This window comes from Dermacentor variabilis, chromosome 7 (assembly GCF_050947875.1).
Source record: "Dermacentor variabilis isolate Ectoservices chromosome 7, ASM5094787v1, whole genome shotgun sequence".
NCBI classification, from domain to species: Eukaryota; Metazoa; Arthropoda; class Arachnida; order Ixodida; family Ixodidae; genus Dermacentor; species Dermacentor variabilis.
The window spans coordinates 109,306,278-109,326,601 of NC_134574.1; the positions used below are offsets into that span (position 1 = coordinate 109,306,278).

Sequence of the window (20,324 nt, forward strand, 5' to 3'; positions counted from 1 at the left end):
ACGAAAGTTTATTCAGACAGTTTATAGAAATTTCAGATTGGCAAAAGTTTTGCTATGCATTTACCCACACAACAATTGTAGACAGCGTAAGAAGATACAGCCTCAACTTTTTGTCGACAACGGTGCATAGAATCTGAGATGTCGTAGCTATAGTGGTATCGCAGCTATAGTAAAGAATTTCATGGTGTCGTAGCTATAGTTAAGAATTTAATGACATAATATTTCCAAACCAAGTAAAAAATAACGGCAAGAAGAATACTGGACGCTACCTTCTTCACGATTCCTGTTAACTGTGAGCACTTTTTTTCAACCGCGTAAAAGGCACCACTTTTTTTGGTAGTGCTTAATAGCTGTACATGGACCGGCAAATCAAACGAATTATACTTGCTAAATAGACACTAAAGGAAAATACTAAGTCGACGTGGACTGCTGAAATTTAATCCCAGAAACCACGCAGCGTTCGTTTCCTGCCATGAAGAGACTTGGTCTACGAGAAAATTGTGTCTCAAGGGTCCGCGTCCCCATAGGGAAATTCAAGTCGCCCGCCACCGAGCGGGGAGTGGTGACGTTGCATGCGCCATCACCGCCCTTTACTGCTGTCGGTGAGCAAAACTGCACACGACAGAGTGCGCTACAGTTTCCTGCGCTCAACGCCAACATGCGGCCACGGAAAAATCTAGCCGCTGCAGCTGCTCTTGGTGAAGCGGCGTGACCCGTTCGGGGAATCCCACGACATCACATGGAAGCGGTATTCTCTATCACTTGCAGTTTGTGTAAGTTTCGCGAGCTAGCAAAGCCAGCGCAGCAGTACGCGATAACGAAAACACTGAAGCGCGAAAGGGCGGGCGGCGCAGCGTGGGAAAAGAAAACGAAACCTTTCGAACACGCACGGCGTTGTCGAGGGTAACGTGAACGAGTTCTCTTTCCTAAAATATAAAAAAGAACTGAACATGTAGCGTTTTCCTTCGTCTTATAATGCAATATACAGTGATCTATTTGCTACGGGTGGTTGAGTACAGGTGCCGGAATAATAATGAGTGCCTTCGTAACTGGGCTAGTACTTGAATGTCCCGAGGGAGTCTGCAATCATGCCCTGCTTTTACGTGCATTTCTCAGTCAATAAAGTTCTGTTCTCGATAAAATTGTCGCCTTAGACGTTTTTGAGTACTAATCTATCAGTTTAGCATGAATTTGTAGTGGTCAGTACTCATAGAACCCCGCGGTGGAAAAAGAACGGCATACTAACGACAGCTTATCACCCATGTTCCAGTGGCATGGTGGGACGCTTCCAGCGTCAACTGAAAGCAGCACTTCGTGCGCCTATCTGCATGATTCCATGGACAGAGCGCTGCCTTTGGTTCTACAAGGTCTTCGCACATTTTCGAAAGCAGTTGCACAGTGTTCCTCAGCAGAACTCGTTTTCGGCCCGACACTTCGCGTACCCGGTGAGGTCCTCGCCTGAGAACCGTCATCTGCTGACCCACAATCTTACGCCGACCACCTTCGCATTACAATGGCCACTGTTATACCACCGCCGCTTCGTAACCACCACAGAAATATTTGCATGAGCTTATCTTTACTTCATAACACTCACGTCTTTGTCCGTCACGGCGCTACTCGCGCTCCTTTAAAAGCTCCTTACGACGGTCCCTTCAAAGTCCTCCAGCCTGACGCCAAGTTTTTAACACTTCTTATCAATGGACGCGAAGAGACAGTTTCCATCAACCGCTTGAAGCCAGCTCGTCCACAATCTGGCAGTGCCACCTCCACAACTCAAACCGCTCAGTGGCAGGGCCTTCATCGCTAAGGGGGGAGCCATGTAGTGCTCCCCATAGAGCCCCGCAGGGGAAGACGAATAGACTGGACTAGCGCTGTCAGGCTCGACGATGGTAGTCGCGACATCAACGCAGTCATCTGTGTAATAAATGGCACTTCTTTGTGAGCCTTCTGCTCCTACAACCTAATATTTGCCTTTAGTGTCGTTTTAGTGATTTTCGTTTGCAGATCGTCTCCATACTTTTAATATAGAAATGAAAAAGTACGAAAGAAGGCACAATGAGGCATTTAATGGCTATGGACGCTCCAGAGGCGGTCTAAATACATTTTGACTAAGTGAAACAGGTGAGTTAAATTAGGTGAACCTCCACTTTTTATTTTGTCCTCGCATTGCCCGATTAAGCAGCAGTTCAAGTGAGCTGTCTTATCAGAAGTCAAGATTTGGAATACAAACACACGCAAAGTTTACAATCGAATGATGCGATTCAAAACTTGACACAATACTTCATATCCAATATAGGGCTGAATGAATGGTGTTGGCGCAAACGTTGAAGACCGCACGTTCACTCAAACATTCGCCATACGTGACGTAACGTCTGATGGACTGCAGTGTCCTGATGGACCGGCCCTGATGCGATCAATTAAACAGGGATTAGTGAATTTCTCCCTAAATAGTAGCCTCAGTTTTGATTAGTAGCCTCACCTTAAGAAATAACGAAAGAAAGGGAAAAAAAGAAAGAACCATTTGGGCTTTACGGGTCGCGCGTACGGCTGTTGCACGTGTCATGCATAAATTATCAAGCGCTTGCTTACTTTCAGACCAAGCCGCGACGTCAGTGTAACCTGCAATTGTAACGGAGGAAGGACACCATTAGAAGGCAAGAACAAAAACTGCACTCTAGAAACAAATATACGCTGCTTCATTCGTCACAAAACCTCAACTAGCCACACTTCGTTGATAGTGTCGTTATTTCGTTTATTATTAGCGCTCCACCCAAGCTTTAGCCATGCCTTCCAGTTCTTGTATTTAAATGATGTGAATTTCACAGGCTTCGCTCATTTTTGGCGACAGTTGCAGACATACAAACTGTTACCACAGCTGCACAAATAAGCCGGAAAAGAGTGAACAATTCTCTTCTGCGCACTGCTCAAATCATGGATAAGTTGTTGAGAACTAATACTAATCCAGATGTTGATCAATCAAAACTTGATTTGGAAGTGGCGGACTGCCACTCAGGCCGTTTCGGTAGGATTCTGTTGCGTTTTGGTATCCTGCTGGAATTCCCAGCAATCGCACAGGACGCTTTTAAGTACCACTTACATTGCGGACAAGCATTTCCCGTGTATTCGAAGGGCGCCAGAAAAAAGAACTTTTGAAGGACAATTTTTCCAACAGGCGAACGATAAATTATTTCAGAGGAAGGTTTGCTCGAACTCTAAACGTGTATTGATGGAAAATTCTGTTCTTTAGGCAAACGGAGAAGCGATGTCAATGAAGTATGTTGCATTCTAAACAAAGCGACCGTTTTAAGCAGAAATTCAGTTAAGAAACTTCAGTCGATAGTTGACAAATATGATCAAGCCAACTAAAATGTCTTCGTCGATTCTTTATTGGTGCGTGTGACAGGCCTCAAGAAGTAAATATTATCTCCACTCTGTCGTAACGAACAAAAAAGAAAAAGGAATGCTTTAAGACAGGCCTGTTAAACACTAACTCATCTGCACGTTACCTACAATGTTTTGTGCCATTGTGCTACAAAATTGTGCCATTTAATCAATTAGCCCAGAAACAAAGGAACCCCGCAGCCCCATAGTAAAAAAGGCGCCGAAGGTGTCGGCGTCACCGCCACAAGCTCACTTAGCAAAAAAAGTTTTTCAAAGCGTCTCGTGTGAGCGGACCGGATCTCTTATATTGAAATATCTCTGCTTTTATCTACGAGTTCGAATGACAAATATTTGCCCCCATTTTTTATTAGCCAAAATAAGGTACATATAGGTACTTATAGGTAGGGGGGGGGCTACTATTCTATGTACCTTACACTATTGTTCCACATGGTTTCCACACCTGTTCAGAGATTCGTCCCATCGCAGCTCTAAATTTGAGATACCCGTGTCGTATAGAATTCGTCCGCCTGACTGTGGAAACAGCGTCGGATTTCTGTCGTGGCTTCGTCGTTGCACGTGAAACGCTGCCCTGCCGGGAACTTCTTCAGCGGACAGCACACTTGGAAATCGCTTGGGGCGAAGTCCGGACTGCCTGGTGGGTTGTCCAGATTCTTGAAGTGAAATGACCGGGGCTGTCGTCAGACGGCGACGCACGCGGCCTCCCCGAACGTTCATTGCCATGCAAGTCTTCACGGCCCTTTTGCGAACTCACAAAACTACCACCTCACACTTCTCGAAGCGAGACACCCTTTCCACATACCTGGGCTGGATTTCCCTGTGGGTTTCAATAGGCGTTCGAGCCTTGCTCCATAGAAAACGAATCAAGCTTCGTTGCTCGTACGCCGTGGACAAGTGACAGCCGCACTGTGCCTTGGAGCTATCGGCAGGTAAGGCTGGGCCGATTCCAAGAAAGGTCCGCGGCTGGGAGAGGATGTATTGACTTGCCATTTACAGCCGTAATTTGGATGAAAAAAAAATTGAGGCAAACACTTTCTGATTCGGCGTCGTATTTGCAGTTTGACATTCTTGTTCGGCGTTTCTACTGCGCTCAAAGCTGCGTCACTGGGTCTACACTAGACCGTATTTTAGTGCACTTTAGCCAACGCATTGCGCCTACCATCAGCGCGCTAAAGTTCTTTATGAGAAAAGCCTCCGAAAATGGTGCATAGCTACGCTAGATCTCAGAGGCCACACTACAGGCACAGCGAAGTCGTTCTTCACCATCAGGTGGCGCCAGTGTCTTATCAGTCATAAGTTTATTCGAAGAGTTCATTCCATGGAATGGGGAACAAGAGTAGGGGGGGGGGGGGACGCATGACATCCGGCAGCTATATTCGTCAAGCCAACCTCCTCTCTCACGATCTGCCGTAGCCACTCGCTGCCCGCTTCATGTTTTCCTCTCTCCCTACTTGCAGCGCGCTCGGCTGCTAGAAACCACCGTTTGCCTTTTCCTTTCGAGTTGTTTATGGCTAGGCTTCAAGATCGTTGCCTGACGCTCTCTCTTAGTCTCTCCTTCTTCCATAGCTGCATCGATCATGGAATCATTCTAGGCCCTGGCAGAGTGCTCTTTATCGTGACGACCGAACAATGAGGCGTATGTAGGCGTCACGCACGTAGACGCGAAGTGAAAATGTCGACGAGAAAGCGGAACTCAAGGACGACGAAAGAAAGGAGCCACGTTTGGGGCTGTCAGCTGCGTATAGCGGTATAATATTGCCCCAGCCTTCCGAGGCAGCACGGTGCAGATGCGCTGCCGTGTTTCCTACACGGTAAGGACGACACGGAGGCTACGAGGACTTCTCACAGCTCGTATTCGCGACGAAAATATAGCGCGCTCCCTGTGACAGAAACATACAAGTATAGATTACGTAATTGGATGTAACACGAACTTTCGCACTTTTATGTTGCAAAATACGACGTATAGAGTACATGGAACGCGTCGCAAGTTTTTCATCTATGTCACAACCGAACAAGTGGAAGTGTTCCATATTTGCGACCGGCGACCGCAATACACCGCTTGCTCTCGCCGACCTGCTATATGCGTCCCACACTGGAAGCGCAAAGATGTCCAAATAATATATAATTCGACGTAGCCTTACGTCCACAGCTTGTAGTTGTAATTCACGAATCAGTCAAGTAAACAACGTCGCAGAATAAGAACAACTGCACCACGAAACGAACGGAGTGTTGTGTCCGTGCGTAGATTCCAAAGCGTTGCCTGCGAAGTATGTGAAGAAGTATACGGAAGTTTAATAAGCCTTGCAGGGCACATTTAAACGAAGCAGATATTGCATGGCATTGTTGCGCGGCTGTTCTACGAAAACGGTATGCACAGCAAAACATTCATTTACTTACCGGAGACGTCAGCGGCAGCGGAGTACTCCTCCGGCGGGTATTCATACGCGTAACTCTGTTGGTAGAAAGGATCAACTGCAAGTAGAAAGGAGCCATCAGTATACCCTATGCGTAATGAAGCTATGCAGCACTATGCAGTTTTGTTATTAGAACAAATTTTTTCACAAAATATTGTGGTTCCGGCGCAACAAAACAGGCAACGCCTGCAGCTACGGCTGCGCTATATTGTGTGTTGTTAACAGTAAGACGTTCGGTTGGAAAATACTTTGGAATAGCGATTAGGCCATTCTTGAAAAAGGAGAACAAGACAGTAGCAACCATAAATTCAACAAGGTGCCAGAGTTCATTATCATTTATTTTGGTTTCGCAGCTTTATCGCTGTCAGCCATTTTACATGCTTATGTTTACTTACTACATATGGTTTTGTGCTTCATGTTTTATGATCCGAAGTTATCCGAGGTCACAGAGCGCCATGACACATGTTTTGGTCGTATGTGGTAGTTGAAAAGCACATGACATTGTGAAAGGCTTTGGCTTTCGTCGCTTAAAATGGAAAGCGTACGTGGCTGTATAGAAGACTAATTAAGGCTATATGCGGCCAATAAAAGAAACCTTGACAGAAGGGCGCATTATTTAAGTAAGGCAAGTGGAAAGCGTATAATAATGCGCCCTACCTAAAACCTATGAAGTTGCAAGCTGTAACTAACAGTTGTTTTGGATTGCTTGCCTGATCGAAGCATTGGAAAATGCAAGAAAATTGCACATGGATGCAAAAAGACCCAATATTGCTCATTGTCGTCTTGACCACTTTGGATTATTTCTAGCGGTGAGCCGAATTAACAAAATCCAATGAGCTAACTTGTAATATATCAATATTTAATGCCGTACCTTCAATGGATAAGTTACAGAGCAAATTACGGAACACAGGATCAATTTGCTTTCGCGAATATAGCCGGAGTGTGTTTAATTTTTCGAGGTGTCAGGGCACCGGAAAATATATTAGCCTAACTATATATGTATATATATGCATTTGCCCTAAGCATGATGTGCACCCTGATACAAGTCTCAATGAGCAATTGGGCTCATTCAGGCTAAACATTTCAGTAGGCCCTAGGCGAAAGCGATGACTTACGAGGCGGTGGCTATGAATGTCGCATCGGACGGCCTCATTTCAACATGGTTATTCGAGTTCGACCAACTCCCCGTGTCTAGTACACTCTAGTCATATCTCAGCGCCTTTGTGGCGACACCGACATTTCAAAAAGAAATGCCTCAGTGGGGAGCCCGCGCTGGAGCCATTCCCCACATCCGTCGACTTTCATACAATAATTACTACATGTCTTGTCTCAATCGCCCTGGCGCTATGGTCGACGGTAGTTGCAGTGGCGGTGTTTCAGTTCGCATGGGAATTACATGTGTTTGCCTATACTTCGTCCTTCTGGCTTCAAATGGCTTCGTGAATTTGTAAACTCATCGATTTCAACAAAGTACTTCGTACTGAATAGTTAAGAAAATGTTATCGAAATTTTTCTACGGCAGGATTCGAACACAGGACCTCTAGCAGAAAGGCTCGATATTAAAACCATTACGCCGCGGACACATGCATTGACGAGCGACGTAATACGCCCACGTGATTTTTTTCGCGAGCATGCCAGTGCCTATGGACACTTGGCGTGTTTCGATCTGACCACTTCGACAAGCCGAATCTGTGTAATTAGTAGATATATTGCGTGATAAGCAAAGCAACAACAACGTCTGAACCTACAAGCTCGAATGCCAGACAAATCCATGCACTATACCCCTCATTCCTATGGTGGCTGAACGATTGCAGCGCCAGAGTTCCCTCTAGTCATTATTGTGGGAAACTATATGCCCCCTTTACTACACTCTGGCCCTGCCTCATTGCCTTTAGGCATTCTGCCACTGGGAAACAGGCTGACACAACCTCGAGAGTTGTCATGCGAATTATACCGTATCCCACGTGGTCGCGTCGCTTTAGATGCATCCACTTTTCTTGACACAGTTGAAGCCGCGGCCGCTGTATCCTCTGCCAAAAAAAAAAAAACGTTGCTACCTTTCTTTCTTTGGGGAGGAGTGGAGGAGGGTGTATTCATATCGATCCTATCACCCGCTAATAGTAGTGATTGATTCTGGTGATAACGGAGGAGTGACTTCGTATGGCCGGATGAATACGAAAGGCTGAAAGAAACAGTAAATGGCAACGACAATGAGAAATATGCCGAAGCCGTCCGGTTTAGGGCAGACAAGGAAGTTGACCGGACATTTTTGAACGATAGCATGGCGCGCGCAGCATCGACGCATTGATAACGCCCGACGCATCCAGTCAAGCTGTGCCCACGGCCATGCGCGTTTCGAGGACTGTGCGCGCTGTTACACGCTCCAGCAGCCCGTCTTGTAAGACGCTGAGCAGATGTACCCGAAGGCGAGCGGCAAATCTGCTGACGCAACATGGCAGCTGTCGCAACATCGCAGCATTTCAGCATGCCCAACTGAAAACTGTTCTCTCCGCCAGTTAGGCTGCATGTTATGGCGCTGCTGTAGGCTAATGAAGTGACAGCACTGCAGTGGTTGCCCATTTCGGAAGGTGCACTTCGGTTGCTAAAGGCATATATAAAAATCGCACAAGAAATCACCGAAGCACAACCTAGTTTCTAAACAGGGCAACAATAGTGTCATTATATGGCTTCGCTGCTATTTTCATGTCGCGAAATAAGTGACACCCCTGGCGGGTTGGCTTCCGCTGATTACAATTTTTTGCGTGCCTAACCTGTGTTTTTCTTTCCCGTTTCCCTGGTTAAAAGTTCACTTATAGCTGCGCTAAGGAAAGTGAAGTTCAGTTGTAAGCTCAGCTCTGTGTGTATGCTTTTTCAGCCGTCCTTGTGTAACGCGCTCGAAGACATCGTTTACGCCGCGCCTCTTTTGGCCCAACGCTCAACCGTGGGGGACTTCGGTTGCTTCGTTTCACGCCAGCACTCAATGCTGTGTCGAAACTTGTCTCAGTCGGCCATGGAATCTCGCTCACACTTCTGTGTCGGCTGTCCGCAAGATATCCGCATCCTTCTCGAATTCAAATCCCCGACATTGCTCCTACCGACATTGGAGTGACTGACCCGCGCTGAATGACGTGGAGAGAAGCCCAAGTGAAAAGTTGCGTCATCGTTGCAACACGGACAAGGCTGAGAATCACTCACCCATTTTGTGTCCTTTCCGGATTCTCGGTGAGTCAGCAGCGAAGAGGTGGCGCTGGAGCTTGCGTCGACAAACTGGAATAGACGCAGCAACGGGAACGTCGGTGTCTTCCTCTTTATGTCCTTTCACGTGCAGCGTGTCACGTGCAGATGTCCCGTGGAACGCTGCCTGTCTGGCTGGCGCGTTAAATTTTAACGGTAGCTCAACACTACGAGCCAAATGCCCGAGATGAGAGAAAAGCAAAAAGCGAGAGAGAAAGAAAGATATAAGGTTTTGAAGAATGAGACGGAAGAAGTGCCAATAGTAAAACTAGTGATAAAGCGAAATGCGTTTGATCATAATGAAGAACACCATAGTCTACGCAAGCAAAGCAGATGTTCAGCTAAAAGAACGACACCGAATACTGCAATAAATTTTAAATATAATTCACCTCTAATTCAGGTAATCAGAATGGTAATATTTTTTCCGATGGTGGTAGCCTTAAGTGGTCATTTTAAACGTTCCTGTGACTGAAATGCAACGTGTAGACCAGGAAGGAAAAGAAGATTACAGGAAATCATCAAGGAATACCTATTTACGTGACAATCTTGGATCGTGAAGCGGCAGCAGCTCAAAAGGAAAAGTTTAATGAATTGAGGCTTATTTTAAAATAGCATAGACAGGACGGCGTCAGACCAGGGACCCTCTTACGTAAAACTATTGCAGTCTGTTTTTATTCCAATATCCTGGCGTCAAACTTACGCAACCGCCGATGGAAGCATTCGGCTTTCCCCCGCAGCGTTGTTTCCAGTCGAGTGCTCTCCGCGTTTATAGGAGGCCACTTTTGTTTGCTTTCAAAACGAATAACATTGCACATCTTGCAGGTTTTTTTTATCTGATTGGCTTACAATAGGGGAGGAATACGCAAGAGTGGAGAGGGTTTCGGTGGCACGAGCTAGCGCAGCGAAAGTATAGATAAGCGAATTGGGTGCATGATGCAGGCGTCTCATATCAGCCTTTGTCACCTTGCTTAGCTTGCGGTGGCTGATCGAAAATCGCGGCGTCCTGCAACGGAAAGTTCAAAATACTGCTACAACGGATCCTCGGCGAAGACGTGTTGGCAGAGCGATGCCGAAAATGTGCCGAAAGGGCTCGACAACGTTATACTGCCGCGCACGAATGCTTATCATACGCAAATAAATTCGTTCTCCTCGGCAGCTCCATGCAGCCAGTGTCTGCCTGATCCATGGGCAGACATGTATTTCTTTAAGAAAGGGGTAGTCTCCGGCTATACCGAAAATAATATTCACCAGTGTTCGGAATATCAATCCGTTTTTAATGCGTACACGTCACTTTGATGTGGGGAGTTTTTCGCAGTTGTGTGACATCGTGTGAAAGAGAGGCTAAGTGGGCGCAGCCTGAAAACTTTTGACCAACGCGGATAGCTGATGGCAAACACGATGTAGAATCGAAAATAATCATTTTTGTTTTGATTGGTTTAATGATGCATAATCAGTGTGTTTGTGTCATATCACATGGGGAGTTGTCGCGGTTTTTCGTGACTTTGCGTGACAGAAATGCGAAGTGGGGGGTGGGGGCCACGAAGCGTTTCGGCCAACCATGGCGGCCTGATTGTAGAAATATAATAGAAACAATTTAGAATAGCTTTGGACCTCTGACACACGCATAAAAGTAACGTCCTTGGCACTAAACCCCTTTCGCTATTCTGGGAGACATGTTGATGAAAGGAGTTGCGCCGATGACACACGGCACCGCAGCAGCCTCTTTAGTGGATCTGCAGATGAACGCTAGGGAAAAAAACAAGAAGAAAAAGTTAGCACTGCTTGCTAGAGCAGCAAGAGAAAAAACATTTAAAGAAAAGCTGCGTATGTATGTCACTTTAGCCATTCTAGAACATCAAATCATTTGTTTTTCTAACGCTGATGGCTTTTAATGTACCTATTCGCTTACTTTCATGATTTTGCATTCTTACCAGCAAATTGGTCCAGCAGCTACGGGAAGTCGGTGTCTTGCTGTGCATGCTGTTTATTTGGCACTGCCCACGTTTCTGGCGCCCTTTTGCACGTTTGTGTTGGGATACGAGCGACGTGATGCCAGCGTCTGAGAGTATGGCTAGAGTACATTTTCCTTGTTCGATAAATCGGATTGCCGCTAAAGATTAAAACATTTTCGCAAGGTAGGAAAAATACTTATGGGGCGCCGTAGTTTCGTGGGACAGGTTTCCTTCTTTTGTCGAACGAGCTGCGCACGCTGTGTGCGAGAGTAACACCCTTACCGTTCGAAAAGTGGATGCACGATCTCCTTTCCGGCAAATCAACCTTGGCGTAAAGGAGGTACTCCTTGATCGTGTGTCACTGCGCTTGAAGGCCTTTCCAGTTGATGTCCCCTTACCTAAAGCACTTTAGAGTGCCCGTATGTTCAGAGGTATTGCGTTATGGCGCCCCAGGGCTTTAGTTCATGAAGCTTTTCGCTCCGAAATGCTGTTCGTCATTTGTCAGTCGTCTTCGCTGACGATATTTCCGGCATCACGATTGGCTAGAATTCACTAATTACGAACAACTGCAGATGTAAGATTGTTTTGTGAACATTACTTGCACATTTTTGCTTTCTGAATTTTACTTTCACAGGCCCAGGCCTGTGAGAGTAGAGATTCAGTAATAGAATAAGGGCGGCACAATTTAGTGAAATAACTTCAGAGTTGGCCTGGGATACAACATTCGTAATTACACCAATAAAACTAGTCGTGAAAGTGTTACGTTGATAGACAGGCGTTTTAAAGAGTCTTGGGAGAGTGAAAATTTTTCTTAACAGCGCTGACGCAGGTTGTAGCTGGCAGAACGGGGTTGAACGCGTGTGAAACCACGAAAAACCTCACAAGGCCTTGCTTTTTTTTTCTTTCATGACTGATTGAGAACCCTTTGTGAGAAGGTAATATACTGTGTAGGGTGGATAGCCGCTGGTCTATTATTGAACGGATAAACTCGAATGGTGGCAGTTGCGTTACAGGCTGAAATGGGGCTAGGAAATTTGCTATTAACGGGACACCTTCTGTAGCATGGACTTCTGGAACGAGAATGCACCTTTAAGCATTGTGAGCACTAAAGAACATGGGTGGAATCTTGATTAACATACGATCTGCTCCGAGTCCCTAGCTAAATCTTAAAAGCTTAATGAAGAAGACGAAGTGTCTGCGAGCCAGAACGCTATTTCTCTAGCTCAGCTGTCTTTTCCTTATTTCTGCGTACATCTTTGGAGAGTCGGCATGGTTCGTGGCGCGGATGCAAGTTGACGTCCCCGTGCCTCTGCGGGAATGGCGACTTCAGCGGCGGCTGCGTCTAGGAAGCGGGCCGGCGTCCAGAGCGACACCGACGGCGATGACACCAGCGTCTACTCGCTCAGCAGTGGGGAATTCTCCGATGACGCCTTCGAGCTTGTGCGGAGCCGCAAGGGGAATCGAAGACACACCACCAGGGCATCCATGTCTTCGAGCACGCCAACGGTAGGACCAACTCAGAATACCGCAGTCAGTACGATTCTATTTGTACCAGAACTCGCTACCGACAACCTGAGGCGACTCAACAGACAGTCCGTATCGGTGCAACTTGAAGCGGTGGCGCCAAATCAGATAGCAGACGTTAGAGTCAACACACGAAAAAATTTGTTGGCTATCGACGTCACACATGAGACTGCGCTGAGAAATTTGACTACAGTTACAGAACTAGGTGGCGTTAAGCTCCGCTCGTACATCCCCCAGAACAGTGGTTCAACTACTGGTGTCATCTACGATGTGGACGTCTCCAACTCCAGCGCCGACTTACCGATCCTAGTGAAGCCTGCCGTTGATGGCGTCGCCGTAACACATGTGTATCGCCTCGGCACATCCCGCTGTGTGAAAATTATATTCAAGGGCGAGACTCTCCTTTCGCACGTCAAGGTGGGCCACTTTAGACACCCTGTGCGACCATTCAACCCAAGGCCACTGCAACGCCGCAACTGTATGAGGCTGGGGCACGTGAGTGCCGTGTGCGAGAACACGAGAGTTTGCTCACGCTGCAGCGAGCCCCACGCTGCAGACTCTTGTGCAGCCACGGTTCTTAAATGCACCAATTGCCTTGGGTCCCATGATGCTTCCTCGAAGGACTGCCCCAAAATTAAGAAAGAAAAGGCGATCTTGAAGCAGATGGCGAGAGACCATTCGTCTCGTCGGCAAGCTGTTGCGGCCGTTAGAAAGCGACGTTCCCGACGCAGCCGGACTTCAAAGAACGCTGATACCTCTATGAAGAGTACGCCTCATCCGACATCACCTCCTCCTCTGCCCCGTGGGCCTGGGACAATCCAATCTAAATCGGACAAGGCCATGGCGGAGAACAATACAACTTGGTCCTCACTACTAAAGCAACAGCCAAAGCCAGAACAACAGCGGAAGTCACAACCGAAGCCACAGCTGATGCCGCAGCCGATGCCACAGTCGGTGGTACGGCCGATGCCACAGCCGGAGGAGATGCCACAGCCGGAGGCGATACCGCAGCCGATGCCACAACCGGAGGCGATGCCGCAGCTGATGCCACAACCAGAGCCGGAGCCATGTCAAGTGATACGGCTGCGCACGGCTGTAGAGCGAACAGCGCGAGTTCCTGACAAACCGCCTGAAGAAGACCGGCAAGTCATTATGATGCTCCGGTCTCTGATGAATACCCTTCGAATACTCTTAAATGACCTGCACACTCCGTCAGCGCGAAGTGCAATACAAGTGCTAGATGCTCTCAATTCAGTACTTGCAACTCTTGAGTTAGCATCATGGCTCACCCGCATCATTATATTCGCACTGAAGTCAGAACGGCTGGGGTTTAGCTTAAAAATATACTGCCACGCACTGCAACGTACTGCTGACGCCCACCGGATCCTTGGTCTTCACTGGCACCTTCAACTTGCATCACCAGCTATGAACGTATCGATCGAGCACTTGCTTTGACTTGACTGATTTCCAAGAACTTTGCTACGTGCACACACCGTGTTCCCTCTATCCCGCTTTCCTCTTTCTGTTCCCCCTTTCCCTTCCCCCAGTGTAGGGTAGCAAACCGGACGCTCGTCTGGTTGACCTCCCTGCCTTTCCTCTCTTTGCTATCTCTCTCTCTTTAAAAGCTTAATTAGTGCAGTGTTTTTACTTGGGTAATTGTGCGTTGAAAGGATTAGATGCGCATTTGGCAGGTAATGATGTTGGGCTTCTACGTGCGTATCGTTCGAAGATGCGGAAATTTCATCGCGCGACAAGCGGTGACAAGTATTCAGACATTAAACTGCTAATGAACGTTAAATCGCAAATATGTTTTGAAAATAGGCAACGTGGTAATTATTTAAGGCATGTGTTGCAATTCAGAATTCAAACCCCTACCTCCCAGATTTTCTGAAGTCGTGTCCCATGAGCAAGAATGCTAACACCATCATACCGATTTCAACATATCCGTTTCCAAAAATATTACGCGAGAGACATTCGTGTAAAGCCCCGTCCCCACTAGAGGAAGAACGCGCGTCGCGAAAACCCCCGCGCCGCAGCGATTTGGTGCCCCGTGAGGGATCGGTCTTGTACCCATTCTACGCGGCCTGCTGCGCACAGCGGACGAAGGAAACCAATGAGAGCGAGCCCTTCGGTGGCGTGCACGCGGCAGACTGCTGTCACGCGACTGCTCGATTCGCATTCGCCTTTGGTGTCAGCCCGAACGACTAGTTTCGCACTGCCGTCTGCTCGCGTCAGCTCTTGTTCGCGCTTCGTTTTAGTTGGCTTGGTTCGGTCTCATATTTTTCGCGCTTGCTTTCGGTTGTCATGCTTTGCGAATGTTTTTAGCAGTGACGAGTAGATACCGATACGTTACGATTGAAAGGTTTTTTTGGAGACAATGCACCATATCCGACTCTGCGAGAAGACGGGCCCCGAATACGAGGACGCGGATGCGACGCCCAGCGAGTCATCATCCTTGTCTCGCAAGCCGCGGCGACGCCGCAGCAGAAGGAAGCGCGCCGACATGATTGTGATCGCAGTGACAAGGGCCTTGTCAACATCATCTGGAATGACGCGCGTTAAGGAAGAAATTCGAAGAACGTAAACACAGCGCCGATCTTTCAGCAGACGAAAGAAACGACGCGCGACATCTGGTATCTACCTACCTACCTCTCCTACAAAAAAAGAGTTTTCTCTCTCTCTCTCTCACCCTAGCATAAAACTAAAAGATTGGAGGCGAGATTTTCACGCTGTCACGTGACTGCCACAGCGGCGCACCGCCAGCAGGTGTGACCGCACTACCGCTTCAGCGTTTTACCGCCGATGGCGCGCCGCGTTCCTTTTTCCTCCGGTGTGACCTGGGTGTGACCTGGGTGTTAACTGGATGTGACCTGGGTGTGACCAGGGCGTGGTCTGCTTTACATTCACTGTGGGCTCGCATTCTGCGATGTAGGCTTTATGGGAGAATGTCGACGAGCACACCCTGAAAACACTTTACCTTTTGGACCTGGTCTACACGCATTCAGAAAGCAGGACCACTGACGTTCGTTTCAGGTCTGACATTTTCGACTCCGCTCTCAAACATCACCTCTAAAGCGCATTCAGCTTCTAACGGAACAGCGCGAGAAGCTGTTGAAGTCTAATTCGGCGCTTACTACGGCATGACATTATATTTCAACAAAATAGCTTATTGAGACCGGAAAAGACACTTCCACTGACGATATGTACACTCTTGGAGTCTGTAATGGGCTCCTCGCGATGCGTGATAATCATTGTCTACAGCTGCTACCATCAATCTTTGCTACGAGTGCATCTACACGCCATCCCCAAGCTTCTGGCAAATCTTGTTCGTTACTTCCGATTCTTTAATTTTTTTTTGCTTAGATTTTTTTCGCAGCACTACGGGAAGCACGGGCGTCGAAATTGCTTGATGGCTTCAAATGTGGGTTCATATGGCTTGACAGATGGCAAGCAAACGCAGAAATAGTCTCTCTTTCCTTCTCTCTTTCTTTCTTTCTTCGTTCTTTCCTTTTTCGCTATGCACTTTCTCTCCCCGCTGAAAACAAGGGATAATAGATGATAGCCGTGACGTGCACTATGGTGAAACGTCGATCCGCCGAGTTCGAGTGCAACGAGATCCTCTACACCGTCGCAGTTAAAGCCAGGCGACGCGCATATTGAGTTGTGACCAAAGAAACATGTCACAACATGGCAGGGGTGTTGTAGAAAGACCAGACTTAAAACCAGAAGAACAAACTGACGTTGAAACGTAACGAGGCAAAATGCACGTTTCGTACTTGTTAGTGCGATGTAAATTTGTCAACGCAGCAACATATTAAATTACATGGGTTCGCATCATCTCAGCTCTTTCGTTCATTGTCGGTGTAAGTGAATCGTGAATTACTCCCATCCTAGGTGGAAATGGAACCGGATGAAGGTGTTCCACTGGGTGTTCGTTGCGTCGGACGTGATCTACGCCATGTACAGGTTTTCAATGCACGAAAATAGCAAGTCAATACAGCGAGTTTATATCACTTGCATCTTGGAAACTGTTGGTGGAATGGCCTAAAGAAACGCTACTTGGAAGGTTTGTGGCCAGACTTCCGCTTGCGCCTGCCGGCAGCCAACGTAGTTGGCTGAATTTGGCAGGCAAATTTCTCGGTACCGGCATAGTTGGACGTGCAGGCAACGCCCACCGTGTCTGCTCGAATCCTATCCATTCGCACAGACTCGGACATCTGCTCAGCTACATATACACTTGTCCATGAAATGCACTTATGCTTCTCTAATGCCAGACATATAATTCACGTAGGCATGAAGCTCCTTCGTGTGAGCCTTTTGAATGACGTCGCTGCTGACAGGCGCTTCAATCACGTGAGGGAAGAGTGCAGGCCTAAATAGTTCATCAGTACGGGCGTATCTGGCATTCGTCGAGCGACACTTGGCGCCCGTGAATCACCTCGAGGAGTTTTAAGAGAGTTCATCAGCCGCGTGCCGCAGTAAGCTTCATGTGCCTGCATCGAACCACGTAGTCAAACAGTACATTGCTCCGTGAAATGATGGCGCCTGCCCGGTGAAAACTGGCGGCAAATGCAATGTATAGTGTACAGTGAATAGTGAAACTGGGGAAACATTCAAACAGTGTCAAGTAGCAGCTACTTTACAGAGTTCATGCCAGATCAGTTTGCTCACCGCAGCAATGACAGGGTATCTGAAACGGCTGCAGTTTCATGAAACGCACTTACCTCTCAGTGTAATATATATTTAGGTAGTATACACATTTGTCCTAAGCTTCCTTTAGCATATATTTGCCCCCTACAAACTTTTCTTATTGGGTATTGACAGATGATATACCGTTTAGAGACACAAATAACCAAAATATTTTCTTGAATGAAGTCTTCTTTCCAAGTTTCCAGGCGACATTATTTTTTGCCGACACATTACAGACAGTTCATAAGCGTGAGAGCATCAGCCTACGTGTTCTCCACAGACTCCACCTGCATTATTCCACAGAAAAAATGTTTGTTGACTATTTAGAAAGCGTTGGTTCGGTTAGACTGCTCCCTTCGCCACTTGAATTGTGCCACAAGCCTGCCGAAGTCCTGTAAAGCTAATATTGCTCAAAGAAATCTGAAAAACTAACAAAAAATTGTGCTGATTACCACCAGAAACATATTGTCACGAGCTCTGTCATCTGTTACGCCGACGGATTATTTGAGTTTAACGTGTTGCCTTTAGGGTTGTGTAACGCGCCCGCAACGTTCGAAAGTTTCATGGACACGATATTACGCTGCTTAAGATGGGAAGTTTACATGTGGTACTCAGACGACGTTGTCATCTTCGGGCGCACGTTTAGTGAGCACAACAAACGTTTGGACTTGGTCTTGAACTGCTCGAAGAAAGCGGGTCTTGTGCTCAATTAAAAAAATGCCGTTTTGGGGAACTACAAACTCTTGTGCTAGCCATCTGGTAGCTAAAGAAGGCATCCGACCAGATCCACAAAAGACTGCGGCCGTAGAAGCATTTAAGGTACCCAACTATGCCAAGCAGTTACGAAGTTTCTTGGGCTTGTGCTGCTACTTTCGCCGATTAATTCCCCGGTTTGCTGACATGGCCCATCCCCTTACACGCCTTCTTCATAAAGGCGTTCCCTTTGAGTGGACTGCAGATTGCGATTCATCGTTTTGCCAGCTCAAATTCCTGTTGACGTCCCAACCTATTCTTCGCCACTTTGATCCTTCATCACCAACTGAGATTCACACCGATGCCAGTGGTGCAGGCATCGGTGCTGTGCTAGTTCAGCGTGGTGGCGAGAGTGAGCACGTGATCTCGTATGCTAGCCGGTCGTTGAGCCGCTCCGAGCGCAACTACACAGTCACCGAACAAGAGTGTCTGGCGGTCATCTTCGCAGTGCAACAGTTTCGTTCGTATCTCTACGGGCACCCCTTCACTGCGATCACAGATCCTCATTCGCTATGCTGGCTTGTGAATCTACGGGATCCCTCAGGACGACTAGCGCGCTGGGCTCTCCGTCTACAGGAATACAATTTCGCTATTTGCTACAAAAGTGGCCGGCAACATGCTGGCGCTGATTGTTTCTCTCGGATGCCACTTCAAACAACTGAATGTGATGCGGATAACTTTGATGAATACATCGCTTTTGTGTCCCCGGAATTTACGGATATGGGTACCGTCATATCCAATCAGCACAAGAACGAGAGCTTACAACTGCTCTTCACGGCAGCACAGGAGTCACCTGCAGGCAGTCGATTTCGCCTACGTGATGGTCGCGCTGTATAAGAGCTACTCGACCACCGGTGCACGCTACCTTTTAGTTGTCCCCAAGAACCTTCGCAACCAAGTATTATACGCCATGCACGATGAACCAACTTCCGGTCATCTTGGTTCGACACGTACCTAAGATGCGGAAGGATATCAAATGGTACGTCGGCAGCTGCTCCCAATGCCAGCGCTACAAGTGTCCGCCACAAGCTCCACACGGCCTGCTTCAACCAGTTCCCCCTCCTAGCGTCCCCTTTGGGCAAGTTGGTATAGACCTTCTGGGCCCTCTCCCGCGATCCTCCAAGGGTAATCGTTGGGTTATCGTTTGCGTAGATCACCTTACCCGCTATTGTGAGACCGCCGCGTTGCCATCGACCACAGCTACAGAAGTTTCTATCTTCTTGCTAGCTCACGTTATATTTCGACATAGACCTCCTTGCATATTAATCAGCGATCGTGGGCGACAGTTTACCGTGGACGTAGTTGAAGAAACCCTTCGTCTGTGTTCATGTAGCTTCCGCCATTCTTCGCCCTACCATCCACAAACTAATGGTTTGGTCGAGCGCCCAAACAGAACGCTTTCCAACATGCTGCCCATGTATGTCGAATCAGCACACACGAATTGGGACAGTATCTTGCCTTTCATCTCCTATGCCTTCAATACCGCGAGATACGAGTCGACTGGTTACTCACCATTTTTCCTTCTTTATGCTCATCCGCCGCGCTACACCCTCGACACCATATTTCCCTACTTCGCTAATAACAACGAATCAATTGATGAGATCCTCTGTAGAGCAGAAGAAGCGCGACGCCTCACTGGGCTACGCACCCTGGCATCGCACGACCGGTCCAATATACGCTATGATGGGCATCACCGGAACGTTTACTTCGATCCCGGTGACCTTGTGTGGCTCTGGACGCCGTTGCGGAAGCGTGGCTTGTGCCCGAAATTTCTCGCCCACTACGTCGCACCCTACGTTATTCTGGAGCACCTCAGCGAAGTGAACTATCGCATTGTGCGTCTCACGAGCAGTGGACGACGCTCGGCCAAGGCTGAAATGACACACGTCGCGCGTCTGAGGCGTTACAATCCACTAGATGACTGACTCGCCCAGCGGGCTTCGTCTGCCAGCGGGGACATGTCACGAGCTCTGTCATAACCACGGCTGCCGCGCAGACAACCAGGTTTAAGAAAGAAGAGAACGATGTTGGCCAAGCTGCCTCGGGACCATTGGAAACGCCCCTATCAACCAGGTTCATCTGATTCTGCTTGAAACACCTCGTGTGTAACAATATATTGCGATGGAAGTACATCCGGAAAGACACGTTGCCAGACTTCTAACAGGCTACGTGCTCACGTAATTTCCATGATAGTAGTCATGATGATAAAAACTTTCAAGAAGTAAAATTTACGCGACATTGTACGAACACATTTTTGCCTTCCTTGAGTTATTAAGATAAAAACTATTTGAGCAAGGTATACAACGCCCCTATTCAAGGGCTTTTTTCTGGAAAAGCTGTAGCACTCGCTGAATGTGTG

At 47.7% G+C, this 20,324-nt stretch overlaps 1 protein-coding gene across 1 annotated transcript in view; it reads right to left on the reverse strand.

Moving 5' to 3' along the window:
• Positions 1-2,531: 2,531 nt before the first annotated feature.
• The window catches only part of LOC142588779 (uncharacterized), a 48,365-nt gene continuing 30,572 nt past the window's right edge, over positions 2,532-20,324 (reverse strand). The window contains exons 2-4 of the mRNA XM_075700598.1: positions 9,009-9,128; positions 5,797-5,871; positions 2,532-2,619 (exon numbers count right to left, since the gene is read on the reverse strand). Coding sequence (XP_075556713.1) covers positions 2,560-2,619; positions 5,797-5,871; positions 9,009-9,128 — 255 coding nt within the window. The 3' untranslated portion in view covers positions 2,532-2,559. The remainder of the gene's footprint in view (positions 2,620-5,796; positions 5,872-9,008; positions 9,129-20,324) is intronic.